At 36.6% G+C, this 14,510-nt stretch overlaps 3 protein-coding genes across 4 annotated transcripts; 1 reads left to right on the top strand and 2 right to left on the bottom strand.

Annotated features, from left to right (window-relative positions):
* Nucleotides 1-640: 640 nt before the first annotated feature.
* LOC119991941 (proline-rich receptor-like protein kinase PERK1) lies at nucleotides 641-1,302 on the top strand. The gene has a single exon (XM_038838499.1). It carries the CDS (start codon nucleotides 740-742, stop codon nucleotides 1,169-1,171), a length of 432 nt encoding a protein of 143 aa, XP_038694427.1. The 5' UTR covers nucleotides 641-739; the 3' UTR covers nucleotides 1,172-1,302.
* An 801-nt stretch (nucleotides 1,303-2,103) lies between these two features.
* On the bottom strand, nucleotides 2,104-7,622 carry LOC119990332 (protein WVD2-like 7). 2 transcript variants are annotated; one of them, XM_038836194.1, is made up of 9 exons: nucleotides 7,216-7,622; nucleotides 5,499-6,349; nucleotides 5,068-5,289; nucleotides 4,914-4,957; nucleotides 4,754-4,840; nucleotides 4,574-4,670; nucleotides 4,400-4,471; nucleotides 3,574-3,672; nucleotides 2,104-2,806 (listed from the first exon to the last, which is right to left on the bottom strand). In XM_038836194.1, the coding sequence occupies exons 2-9, from the start codon at nucleotides 6,171-6,173 to the stop codon at nucleotides 2,627-2,629; spliced, it is 1,476 nt and encodes a 491-aa protein (XP_038692122.1). In that variant the 5' UTR covers nucleotides 6,174-6,349; nucleotides 7,216-7,622; the 3' UTR covers nucleotides 2,104-2,626. The 2 variants fall into 2 exon arrangements, with proteins under 2 accessions (XP_038692122.1, XP_038692121.1); XM_038836193.1 differs by having other exon boundaries at nucleotides 5,499-6,353.
* A 4,433-nt stretch (nucleotides 7,623-12,055) lies between these two features.
* Nucleotides 12,056-14,510, bottom strand: LOC119992194 (homeobox-leucine zipper protein HOX3-like). Its single transcript, XM_038838862.1, has 4 exons — nucleotides 14,324-14,510; nucleotides 13,924-14,135; nucleotides 13,654-13,733; nucleotides 12,056-12,522 (listed from the first exon to the last, which is right to left on the bottom strand). Exons 1-4 carry the CDS (start codon nucleotides 14,400-14,402, stop codon nucleotides 12,195-12,197), a joined length of 699 nt encoding a protein of 232 aa, XP_038694790.1. The 5' UTR covers nucleotides 14,403-14,510; the 3' UTR covers nucleotides 12,056-12,194.

Here is a 14,510-nt window from a genome sequence, read left to right on the forward strand (position 1 = left end):
AGGGAGAGTCGGAGAGATCAGATATAGCCAAAGGTAAGGTGCAGACGTTCAGTGCAGAGATGAGAGGTAGAGGCTGTGTTCCTGATCGAAAATTGAACCTCGAAAGTCAGAAAGGTAAGAACGTAAGGTGAACGACGAGAGGCAGAGGACAGAGGTCGTAGGTATTAGGGCTGTGTAAGTGGTAAACTGGTAAATATGAAGAATAAGTTAATCAGAATAAGATTAAGTTATAACCCTAAAATCAATTAATCAATGGTTTAGATTATAGGAGATGAATAATCTAATGGTCATAATCAAATTAATTTAAATAAAACTAATAATATTAATATATATTTAATATATGTCGATAATCGGGAAATTTACCGATTTTGAACTTTGTTTACCGTTACCGTTACCAATTGTAGCGGTAAATTTACCATACCGAAGTATTGGTAACGGTATACCAGTTTTCTGTGATTTTCAGTAACCAATATGTCGGTAACGATATACCAATGGATAATTTACCATACCAATAACAACCCTAACTGTAGGTGTTGGGGGAGGTCAGCCTTTAGTGGTATATACAGAGCAGAAGCATCCACACTTGCTTTTCTGTCCTTTTCTTCTCCTCCTTTTTTCTTTTATTGGCGTTTTTTAATCAAAGACAAACACACCAACAAACCTCACTCAGCAACTTGTTCCCTCAATTTTTCTTTAATTTCACTTCTTCTTTCCTATCTTTCTCTTCACCCAAACAAACATGTCTCCAAGACTATGCACTCTCCCTCTCTCCCTCCTCTTCTTCACCTCAATTTTCAGCTTCGCCGCTTCCGAAGAAGTCTGTCCTTACCCCTGCTATCCACCGCCCACCGGCTCCGGCACACCGACCACCGAAACTCCACCGGCCCCGGAGGCTCTGACGCCGCCATACCCATCAGGGTCTTCTTACTCTTACCCTCCTCCGAGTGGGAATTTGCCGTATTACCCTCCACCGCCCACTGGTGATGGGAGTGGTGGTTATTATGTGCCTCCGCTTCCTGACCCAATCTTGCCTTACTTTCCCTTCTATTACAGGAAACCTCCTCACAAGACTGATGATGAGTCTTCTGCTGCCTCCGTTGGAAGATCAACGGTCCTGATTACGAGTTTAACGTTGTTGTTGTTGTTGCTGTTGTGTATGTTACTTCATTGATGTAAGAAAGTGTTAATTATTTAATTGGGCAGTAAATAATTTTGATTAGAGAATTATTAGGATTTCAAGTATTTAATAATGCTGCAGTTAATTAATTAATTAATTTCCTCTATCAAAAGCTTTCTTCTATTATCACTGTGTTGTTAGAGAATAGCTAAGATTGGTAATGTTTATGTTGAGGATGGCCCAATTGATTTTTTTTTCCCATATTTACAGTCTACGATATCCAAAATCAAGAATTTGAACCAATCAATTAATGTGGTACCAGCAATGCTGGTTCGAAAGTTACATTCACTCATCTCATTTATCCGAATGACATGTTGGGTCTCGATTAAAAAAAAATGCGTCTTGATTATCATGCTTTGATTAGGATCTGACACCAACTATTTGGATGAGAATGGTAGTGGGCCCAAGTGGGCTTTCAACAATGGGTTCGAGGAACCTTCATGAATTGATTTCTTTTCCTTGCTTTTTAAAGTCTTCCGTCTTCTTCTCATCTTTCTTTCAATTTATATGGATGGAATTGGAAGGGAATATGGACAAATAATGTTTGTTTGTAAACGTAAGACAACTTTAGAGTTTCTTTCGCCTTGGGGTTCTTTTCTGGAGTATCTTGAGGGATGTTTGTCTTGGTATCGAACCTGGGATGACTTGAATGGGAGACCAGGCAAGTGCTCCTGCCATTGAGGCAAGAGCACTAAGAAAGTGAGTGATGAAAGGCTTATTGTCTCAATCAATTGAAGGGAAAATTATGATTGATATGATAATATTTTTGACCAAAGGAGGACGACTAGGCCGCAAACAGATAGAGATGGATCTAGTAATGTATTGAAATAACCATAAGAGCCATTTAACATTCAACACATTACATTGATCAGGGTAAAATGAATGTCATATTTTGGGTTTCAAGCATTATTCGAGTTTATATCACATTGTATGATAGCATTTTTGCATTGATTCTTAAGAAATATGGTAACATGAAATCAGCAAATCAGCCGACCGGTTTTACATTTTTCCAGCTTCATATCACATCCCTGCTTTATCTGTGCAATTTTAGCACAATCAGAATGGCAAACTACTGGGAACTACCTCAAGAGTAAGTGGTTGCGACGATATTTGCCATCTGCATACCTGAGATTCTGAGAAAAGCACTTGGACAAAACCCAAAATCTCCAGATTTCACTTTGCTTTTTCCACCGAAAAGAAATAGATGTACACAATTTCCTGGAAGTAGAAAGGCTGCAAACAAGCGTAGCATCCTATCTCATTACTGTTGCCATTCTATAACTGTCGTCAATCTCAGTGCATCTCATCTCATTACTTGCTACCTCACCATGGTTTCTCCTAGCTCCTGCTTTCAGCTTCCCTCTGACTTTCAGATCTTTCATCATTTTATTGTTGTCTGGAACTCGATGCTTCTGCATTTCCCCCCGCACTTTCTTCCCAGTCATCCCATCATTCGGTATTGCTTCTTGGTAACTTGTTATTAGTCGGTGGAATCAATGGTAGTGCATGAACTTCAGATTGCTCTGCAGTCCAATTATTTCCTGCCTTGAAAAGCGGTGTCGATCTCACAGCAGCTCCAGTATTCAACTTATTATGTACCTTGCCTGGTTTGTGTTTGGATGATGCAGCCTGAGAAAGTTTAATACATAAATGAGAGTCTGTTTGAGGCAATGAAAGACCATCATCATAGTTAAGGAAACAATTAAACCTTATGTAATTAAATGATAAATAAAATTTTGTGAAACTGTTATAAGGGAATTTAAAAGAAAAGGTAAAACTATTGGAGGCCCAAGACAAATATGCATAACTTCTCCTCCTCTTATTTTTCTTCCTAAAGTATCAAGGTAAGGTAGCCTTACCGATGCCAATGCTCCAAGATACAAATTAACTTGCTCTTGATGGGACATATATAGAGTAAATTACTCTAAACCCATAGAGCTTAAGAGATTGGAGAACATATCTCCTTTTTCAAAACTGCATATCTTGAGAAGATTCTCATTTCCATAGAACTTTTAATTTTCTTTTTGGGGAATTACCTTAGAACAAACAATATCAACAGCAAGCTTTTATCACATCAGAAAAAAGCGTCCTGACCGTACACGAGAAATGAAGAAAAATCAGGAACTTTACAAATGCAAACAGACATATATCATAGTCGTCGTCCACAAAACTAGAGCCATCCAAAAATGAAAACTCCAAAGTTTATAGATATAAAAATTAAAAAAGAAAAAAAATAACCGTATCCGTAGACTAAATGAAGTAAATAACGAGAATGATTTACCTAAAGTAACTAGTTAAAAGTATGTGAACCTTCCCGGAGAGAGACAATTGAGTTGCTCTCTGCTAAGCCAAAATACCCAGAGAAAATCCAAGCAAATACAGAAATGATAAGCTACCTTGTTCCCAATTAAGCCAGCACTATAAAAGGAAAGCATTGGTGTTGCTTTAAAATTAAGGCTTCTCCTGAATTGTTTAATCTCGGCCTCTTTCTTTTCCTGCAGAAACAGTAATTGAAGCAAATTGCTTTAACCTAAATTAAGTAAGATGTATGTAGAGAACGGCAAAAACCAAACCGAAGTTGGATACAATCAAGCCCATGTTTGGTTCACAAATAAAGAATAAAAATAGAAAAATGATCCTGGTTGAATTCCTGTAAGAGGATTCAAATAAACATTTCAATACATTCCATCATACCCCAGATAATTAGACAATAAATTAGTTCTTCAAGTTCTTCCTGTAATAAGGGACAATCATGTAACGAGGTCTTATATTATACCATGAAAGTATTTTACTCGGTTGAGTTTTTTCCTCTCTTAAATAAGTTAAGGAATTTCAATCAAACAGTTTGAGTGTGCTACTGTGATCTTTTTTTTTTAATCTTTTGTGACGTTTGATTACCAGCTAATCAGACCATAACATTTAGTTACACCATAAATTATAGTGAAAACTCAAATTACATCACAAAACAAGCAATTGAACCAAACATGGCTATGAAATTTTGGCCAGCAAATGGTATGGTCAAGTATTTTAAAGTTCTGTTAGTACTTTGCAGCAGTTGCATTTTCAGATACAGGGATCAAAGATATGTTCACATTCATAGAATAACTGATTTTATGATTCTGGGTCTAATGCCAAAATTGCCGTTCTACTAACCGAGACACCCACATGGCCACATCATTTTCACGCAGAGAGCAAATGCTAAGTAAATGACGTTTCCTGTACCTGGGTTATTGCTAGGAGCTGATTCGTCTCAGCTTTTTTAGCATGCATTTCTTTCTCCAATTTCTTGTAGAACTGAATTACAAAGCCAAAAAAAAAAAAACAGAGGGACAACCAATCAAGTTTGATTACTTGAACTAAAGAAAGTTCAGATGACAAAAATGCGTAACGTCTTACCTCTTTTCTCCTCTCCGCTCGTTCAGAGCTTTTGAAATCAAAACTTGCAGCACTTGTTCTTATGTCCAACTTAGTCAGAGCAACAGTATTCTTAAGTCTACATAAGAATAAGTCTACATAAAAAATCAGAATTTATGAATATAAAATTTTTGAGAGATTTTTTTTCTTTTGCTTGGAGACCTGTTTGACGAATCATGTACTCTGGGTTCAACTTTTGATGCAGAAGATTGTGGTTCAATTACATTCTTCGTCCTTATCACCTTTTCACTGCAAACAGATAATATCATAAAAGTCGTTACCAAGGATATAAGGGTTTACAATGCGCACAACTAGGAAGTACCTTTTCCTTTCAATATTTGGTTTAGTTTTGGTTATCTCAGTATCCTGAACAAAGACAAAATTCAACATGTTTGATTCAATAGACATGTGATATCAAAAACGATGCACAACTGAAAATTTTGCATAATTGACTCAAAATAATCCTCATGACTAACACTGATTTCTTTCTTTGCATTTCTGTTCAGCCAATGTCTAGTTGGAATTGCAACTTGTGATGGCTGTTTTTCTTTTTTTGGTCTCTGCTGACTCTCTTTTTCCATTATATTCTGATTCTTTGCAGATGTTTTTGAGGGGTCACTGGAAGAGCCTTTTGCAACTGTACTGACCAGAGATTTCAGCCTTGGTTTAGTTGATTTACTTGCTACAGCAGCCATCAACTACAAAGAGGAAATCAAGGTGTATCAGCCACGCCACGTGAAGATTCTGTGAAATGTGCATCAATTCAATAGCATGTGCCCATATGGAGTAAGTTTCACACAAGAAAAATAACCACACCATGGCATTGTTTCTTATCGTGGAATGGCTCTAAGCTTAAGTAAGCATCATGGGGGTGATATTTAACTGCTACTACATTATAAATCCATACCTCTGCAGAATGGGTCCGACGATGTTCAAGACTAGATTTACTAACTTTCTTGCCAGTTTTATTCTTTGGCGATGAGTTAAAAGGCCTAGATGATTCAAAACTAATGCTAATATCATCAGGCCTCCGGTTTACTTCCATCTCAGTTTCACCATCATCAACAAGTAACTTGCCAGAGCATATTTCAGTTTGATTTGGTTCTTGCATACCATCTTCCTGAAAACCATCTAAACTATTAGACTTGCTCATAGAAGCTTCAATCTCAAGGCCAGAGGGAAAAACCATGGAATCATCTACTCCACAGGCTGCTACTTCACTTTCTTTCCGGTGTTCTGATCCTTTGGGGCTCTCATCATAATAAGCACATTGTGTACCACTATCATCTAAATATCCAAATCGACTATCAAATTCTTCACCATAATCCACATTCCCCAATTCCTTTTTAAAGTGAGCAGAATGGCTAGCATCATCTACATAATTTAATTGGTTCCTTTCTTCTCCATTGTTATCTTCCCAATTATTCGGATTCCCCAATAAACCTCCATTAGTGGAAGCGGGTTCACTACCTTCATTCACATTATCATATTCTTCCTTGTAATTTATGTTCTCCAGGACTTCATTGTCACTGGTGTCATATTCTCTCCCATTTTGGCCCCCAGACGAATTCTGATGCAGCATCGCCTTCTTCTTGAAATGAGCTTCAAAATAAGCTTTCTTCTCGATAACAGAGCCAGGCTTTGAGCATTTCTCAACCTCTTCTAGGTACCTGTTGTGCGAGAAAGATGACCTCCTTTCCCAAGATAAGGACTCATTTTCGTATTTCCCAAATGATATAGAGCCAGAGCGGAAAGAGTCTGCCTGGCCGAATAAAAGGAGTGAGTGTTAAGAGGGGGGATGAAAATAGAATCTATCTGCCAGGATGTAAAAACAAACGCCCTTCCAGGAACAGCAATACACATTACTTTGTAGTGATGAACTATGAACTCCACAAGTGAAAGTTCAGGTAGAGTAATGTGGTCATGGTTCTTCATAGATATCAGTTGATATTACAGACTATAGAAATTTCCGGGAGTATATGTAGCTGTTTCATTGGGCATCTTTGCATTACACAAACAACAATCAAAGAAAACACGGTTATAAATAAATCACAACAGATTTACAGAAATTAAACAAGAACTTTTCTCACTTATAATTTCCGAAATTAGAGTTCAAGAGTTCTTCTTTGGAAGCATTCAAAATTTCTGATCAAGGAAAAATAAGTAATTTAAGAAGCTAGAAATTGGCAATTAAAAAACTGTGGGATTCAACTCACTTCTAACTTCTAAGTTCTAAGAAGTTGAAAAATGAATCAACTTAAGGTAGGCCCCTTGCTGTGCTAATTAAGTAATGCAATTAACAAGCTAGGACTATTGTCTTTCTTTTCTTTAATTCAAAAGCGGTTTTTGGAAAGATTTAGATTATAAGACCCAAATTCCCTTCATAAGATCTAAACCTGTAATCTTTCTTCTCCCTTGCAAGAATAGAAGAGACATCAGATAGAAAATCTATCTTGGAAAATAGTAAGAAAGTTCGTGATCACTAATCAAATCATTAAACCAAAACTAAGAAGAAGACATTCTATGGAGGTTAACGAACCGAAGCATATTCATACTACTACTGTAATAAAACTAACTATCATTTAAAATTGTGAATTGCTAAAAACAGAAAGAGAAGAGAAAACCTGAAAGCTAAAGCTGAATGGTTCTTCGATCTCTCCAGCCATAATTGCACAAAAAGGATCCACTGCCCTTCAATTATTCAAATGTCGATTAGTGAAATACCTGAAACCCGCATTTCGACGAATAACACTTCGAATCAACAATTTCCCCCAAAACTGTCGACACAACCGTGAATTCGCCGATTCCAATCGCAAAATTACATAGAAATCAAAGAAACTCTCGCAGCCGAAGCTTGAGATGCAATCAGACACAGGGAATCTCAAGTAAGCGTGTGAAATTAACAAGAGTATAAATTAACCAATCGGAAAACTTTTCTTTTGCGGGATCGTTCTTCAATGTCGAGGAGACTTGCTTCTCTTGCTATGTGTTTATATGCTTGTTCTCGTGTAATGCGACACTCTGCAGTGAAGTGAGGGGGAAATTAAGTGCCAGCTGTGCTATGTTCAATCCAGTAAATGTCTCGCTGTACTTGTGAGGTTAACGGATTGGACGCCCGCGACCTGTTGTAATAAAATTCCAGCAGTCCTACTGTAATGCTCTTTTTGAGTATTAAAAATTTTTATTTTTATTTTTAAAAATCATAAATATGTAGTGTTCATCGCAACGAACACAACAATATATTTTTTGTTAAAAACAAAAATCAAATTCAACATGAAAAAGACATGATAATTCTATACCATCGGATATAAACTCAAAATATTCGATGTTTTGATCACGATGAATTTGATTTTTGTTTCAAACAAAAAATATATTGTTGGATTCGTTATGAAAAATACTATATATTTATGATTTTTAAAAATAAAAATAAAATTTTTTACTACCCATAAAGAGCATTACAGCGGGACCTGCTATAATTTTATTACAGCAGGTCCCGGGCACCCTTAACGGATTATCTATTGATTCTACTCTTTGGGACTTAATTATGTTTCTTTTTTGCTCCAAAATTGTTGATTAATCTTTTTAATTATCAATGATGATGTTTACCTGATAATAAGGTGCAAACTAGTCATACTCTGCTATCAAGATTTGATCATCTTCAAATGTATGCGCTCACACATAACTTTTTATGGGTTTATTTCACATACATAGTTTATACAGACCGATAAATTTATTTAAGGCGCACTCGAATGATAGTAATTGATCCACATAAAAGAGAGAAAAGTATTCATTAACCTTCTTAACTTTCATGCCACAAGTCTTAAAGACCATTATCAATACTTGTTAAATTCCACATCATTTGGGCAAACCCAAATAATGTGGTTTGTAAGAAAAATCTCACTTCCTCTCCATCAATAAGGTATCATAATAAGGACAAAATCATGAGGATAATTTGATGTATTTACAGTGAACCGAAACCTGAAAACGAACAATATTATTATTGTGTGAAAGGGTTAAATCTCCAATTTCCAACAAGTTATTTTCCTTGGACCTAAATAATATTAAGTGAGACGGTTCATGAAAAACAAAATCGTGTGAGCCTTATTTATTTATCAGAACCGACAATATTGTTAATGTGTGTGAACTGAAATTTCTAATCATGATAAATTGTGGGCCAAACAATACATAGTTTCGTGGTTATAATTATTATAAATAATATATATATACATACACACACGGATTGGTGCATGTAAAAGTGTGGATGTTTTCTTGTCTCAAACAAAGGTCGACGAAAGATTAAAGAAAGCATTACCCAAAAAGCTATATAAATCACAAACTTTGGAATTGTCTAGTAATGATGAACTTGGAACATGTGCAATATTTTTGCAAAATTCAAAGACAGAAAACAAAAAGGCCAAGAAATCATGGTTAGAATCCTCTTCCTTCCTGGGACCCCAAAACTTTCGAATGAAGTACTGATGAAGCCATGAATGATTGCAAGTTCAGAAAGTAGTACATGTAAGACTCTGTCGTGCACTCATTTTGGTAAATATGCATTCGTGCAATGGCCAATGGGTGTGGCGTGTCTCCCGTTAGGACGACACATGATGGTGCCGGGCTGCCCACGTTGGGCTCGCAGGGTCAAGCTCATCATTGCGCTTGTTAGGATTTGAAGCTACGACATTGGGTTTTGAAGACCCACACGCGGCCTGCCAAACTGAACTAAGGATACATTTTTTGATGAAGATTCTATCATATATGTCTTTTTCCTTCCGTCGAAAATCAATATGACGGTGTAGGGGTGGCGGGGACCTGCTGTATTTTTATTACAGCAGGTCCCGCTGTAATATATTTTTAAGTTAACAAAAATTTTTATTTTTATTTTTAAAAATAATAAATGTGTAGTATTTTTCATAACGAATTCAACGGTATATTTTTTGTTCGAAACAAAAATCATATTAAACATGAAAAATACATGACAATTTTAGACCGTTGGATATAAACACAAAACATTCGATGTCTCGATCACGGTGACTTTGATTTTTGTTTCGAACAAAAAATATGTCGTTGGGTTCGTTAAACCGAATACTACGCATTTACGATTTTTCAAAGTTTAAAAAAAAATTCTTTGTACTCCACAAGAGCTACAGTGGGGTCTGCTGTAATTTTTATTACAGCAGACCCCCGGCTCCCGACGGTGTAGACGCTTATGACATCCCTATGTGTCATGTGATAACGATTCCTCTGGCAAGTTACTTGAATTATCATGTTCGAGTTTTTTTTTTTATTGCATTAAAACCAAAATAGGAACTACTCAACATCTAATTAACACCTTGCGATTTATTAGGTATTTGAGAAGGGTGAGACAAATGACATCAATAATTAATTAATTGACATAATGCAAGTAATGACAAAGGCAACAAGTGAGACCAAAAGACCCTAACCATGTGACATACGTTCCCCAGTCAATGAAGTCGTCCATAATATTAGGTGAGAGATCTAACTCATCAAGTGGTACTTCATGCTCCTACAACCATAAATTACGGTAATAAAAACAAAAAGGGGGTGGGCTTAAGGTAGGTATAGTGGTATACCCTCCAAATTAATTGTATATATTTGGACTTGGTAGTTTGTTAGAAAATCCACCCAAAAATATTACAAACCAATATGATGGTATGTTTTGGGCTCGAACTCGCACAATTTTGTTTTTCTATACTGTCGTCTATGATACTTAAAAGTTAAAACCTATAAAAGGTCTTGGCGGAAATTGGAGATTTGGTCATCTCACACAACAATATTATCTGTTAGCTCTGTGGTTCCGGTTAACTGTGGATATATCGGATTATTCTCATGGCTTTATCGGCTCTTTGGCCATGCTTTGTTTGTGTGAAGGTGACTAGGTGAGTGAATCTTTGTTTACAAACTATTCGATTAGATTATGTCAATCAATCCAATGTGTAATTTTTGTCTTAGACATAGCTTTCAAGAGTGTCACATTTTGAAATTATTTCATTGACACGATCGAGGGTCACGTAATTAATTGGTAAGTCCATGTGAGGTGTGAATTCATTGCTACTTTCGTGTTTATGTTCAACCATATACGACGGAGTATGAACGTATGTGCATATTTCACGTGAGCCCATGTGTTCTTGATTTATTTTAGCTGTGACTGAATTCCATAGATATATATAGCTGAAATTTCATATGAAGATTGTAACGGACTTTGGAATAAAATCATCTGTACAGATTTTTTGATAACCGACAACGATAAAATACAAATTTGCCTTTTGAACATCTGATATAGGTTTAAACTCGAACAGTCAAACTCGAAAAAATCAACTATAGACATACAAACTCATATATGTCTTTTATGTGTATATGTAAGTGTATATATATACCATAATCGATATCAAAGCTTGAAGCTTGGATATAATTTTATATAATTAAACAATGTCAAACTTAAAAAAAAAAAAAAAACAAACAAAATTCGACCATTACAAGTAGGCAAGTAGATGCAAGGCCTTTCATCCGAAAAGAAAAATATTGGATGTAGTCTCGCGACATGAAACCGAGAAAAGTTCAAAGAGTTCAACAAGGCCTGGTAAAATGTGGCTAGAAAGGGCCCAGTTCTTCACCAATTAATCAGGCCCATGAATCAATATCCCTTTGTCGTTTGATTTCTTATATGGGCCGTAGCCGAAAAACTAGGTACGAAAGCTATAGCCTATAGTCCAAGCTACAGGCCCAACAGTGACTAAGAAATCCTAGGTGTTTTGTTTTTTTGATGGAAGTTTCAAACTTTTGAGAAGGAAATCTGAAACTGGAAGTCTGGAACTGAAACACACGATCGTTACTGAATCCTTATTAGATCTACATTAGGCCCATCGATGTCTGTCCACTGCAGATAAGTTTCAGAAGTCTTTGGGCTTCGTGGGCTCACTTTATTAGACCTACACTCGGCCCACAGATGGCGGTCACTCCAGATAAGTTGTCTTGGAGTATTAACGGATGTTTATTTTGCCTTTAAGCGAACGTCGTGAACTTGTTTTGACATTTGTCAATACTTAATATCTCACATCAGATTACTATAACTCAACCGAATAATATATAAGTACCTCACACAAAAGAAATGTGCTTTTTGACCCTTAGTACTACAAAGATGGCCCAAGAAAACAAATCCATACAGACATGTGGCTAAGAGCGGATAATATTTATTGATGTGTTTGAGCTTGTATTTATAATATGGTATCGGAACAAAAACTCAATTCCATTTAGACATAACCTCTATACGTGTCTACTTCTTGGGCCTTGTAAAACTTCTAACATGTTATCGGAGCAAAAAATTTGCACCATTTAAACATCATATCTACCCGTGTGCACTTTTGGTCAAAATACCCATCCAAGTCATGCAACTAAAAAAGTAAAATAGGAGTGGAGAATCGGGCCACCAATATAATAATTAAAATTATAAATTGGATATATACCTAATCAATACCATTCCCCACATCCATTTTTGTGTAAATTAGAAGTATGAACACTAATTCATTAATCTAATTAATTTAAAATTAATTGTACTTTGCCCAAGCGGTACTAAGTTAACCAACTAACAAGCCGCAGAAGATTGTGGCGAAGGGAAGGTTGGTGCGCGGACTTTAGACGACAAGGTGGCCGCAATTGTAGGGGTGGCGGCGCCGGTTGTAATGATCATGCTGGGACCCGCAGTGCGTGCCACGCGCTCGCACCGAGGGCACATTGTGAGTGTGGATGCCGGAAGTGGCTCCCAACTGTGGGGAGACATCGCTGTTGGTGGGGCCACCTTCATGGCCCTCAGCTCCTCCACCTCCCTTTGTAGCCTCCGGTTCTGCTCCGTCAGCGACCCGAACCATCTCTTCATGTACTCACACTCCATTTCCGTCTGCTTCAACTTGCTCCTATTGCACACCACATTTAACACAGAAGAATATTAACGCCTTACTAATTAAGTCTTGAGAAACTGCAATTTGTTTTGGTCATATTACAACGGTCAGTTTTGACTCTTTTTTTTAAAAAAAAAAACCTTATATAAACTTAAACTCGGACCATCAACAACAAGCGTACAAAATTTTTTTCAACTTGGGCAAAAATATATCGTATGATCACAAGGATCTTGCTCTTAGTGGCAATCAAATTAAAGACATTCTGAGTTTATACAATTTGACTCGAGAGAGATTCAGTAACTAAGCTATCACCCAACCGTTGGTTTTGACAGAAAACATATAATAATAATGAGTCCAAATGGTATCTACTTTTTTTATTGATTTGGTGATTCGATTAATAAGACGTAAATGGTATGGGAAGATTTGAAGTCCAATCAATAATGAGTCAAAAGGAAAACTTATTACGTTAGAGGTAGTGATCATGATATGACTGGCACACGAGGCCGAAGAAACATATGCATATCTTAGATATTATTAAAACTATGTCCTGTTAATCAATGTCGGTTTATCGACATTGTATAGATATTTCGGACAACCCTAATTATATACATCGATTCATTCACACAAAGCTAACTAATCTCATCATGACATGTCAAGGCTAAAAAATCTCACATCGGATTCATCTCGCACAATCAACGTCTTTTTTGAACTTAAATATCATAGGCGACAATCCATAATAATAAAACCGTGCAATCACATGTCCAAGAATGTCGATGTAACAACAAGTCTTAGCATCCAAAGAAGTCTTGATTATATGCAGACGAAGTAATATTGACCTAGACCTCTACACAAAGGAGTCATGATAATCATCAATGGTGTACATATCTGTCTTTCAGGCAAGAAATTGACCAGAATTCAACATAAAATTATATGTAAAAATAGACAAAGAATATATATATATATATATATAAGATATTTTAAATGTTAAATCGCTTTCAGGGTTCATAAGAGTACGATTATACGGTGCCGTAGAATCGGATTCGGATCATATACTTTATCATATTCTGTCAACTCCATATCTCTATCTACACTATCACTAGCCATCCTAATCGGAACCACCAACAGAAAAAGGTACAGAAACCGTACCTGGCTCTGCGGTTTTGAAACCACACCTCCACTTGCCTCGGCCTCAGATTCAACTCCAAAGCCAACGCTTCTTTTTGTCTCTACAAACACACACACACACCCCAAACAAACCGGGTTACGGGTCCCTAGAATAAAATTCTCTGTAGTTTTAATAACAGACGTCCGGTCTGTTTATCAGACCTCGTCCGAAACAGGCACCCACAAAGGGGTTAAAAAGGAGTAGACGTGGCAAAATATAGTCGGTAGAGAAAGGGAGGAAGGAGTAATTACTGGGTTTAAGGTGTGGTTGTGTATGAAACTTTCTTCAAGAAGGCGAGACTGTTCCTTTGCTAGACGGAGCTTCTTGCGAGGAATATGGACTCCTCCTCCTCCTCCTTCTCCTCCGTTAAGGCTGCTACTTTCATCTTCGTCTTCCATTCCTGCCGTCATCCATTCCTCTTCCTCCCCACCTGATGGTACTTGGTTTATGTCCAAATCCCTCACTAATACAAAAAAAAAATTGTAAGTATAATTAAATTAAATCCACAAATAATGCAACAATAACCCACCAAATTAAACCCATCAATAAGATCACCCATCAATCCCCATATATATATATATATGCTAATCGTGAAATTAAGATCGTGTTAATAAAATTATCATTCAACCCAATAAATTAATTTGTACTTACCCGATGAGGTAATAAGAGGTGGAGATGAGGAGAAGCCAGGCATGGATATGGTTAATTCCAAGCTTGAAGGAGTTTCCATATAAATTTGCACAAACAAAGATCAATAATTTTATAGAATTTAAAAAAAAAGAAGAATGGATTTTTGGCAGAGAAAATGATAGACGAGAGAGAGGGGGTGGGGGATGAA

Source organism: Tripterygium wilfordii, chromosome 22, assembly GCF_013401445.1.
Source record: "Tripterygium wilfordii isolate XIE 37 chromosome 22, ASM1340144v1, whole genome shotgun sequence".
Classification (NCBI taxonomy): Eukaryota; Viridiplantae; Streptophyta; class Magnoliopsida; order Celastrales; family Celastraceae; genus Tripterygium; species Tripterygium wilfordii.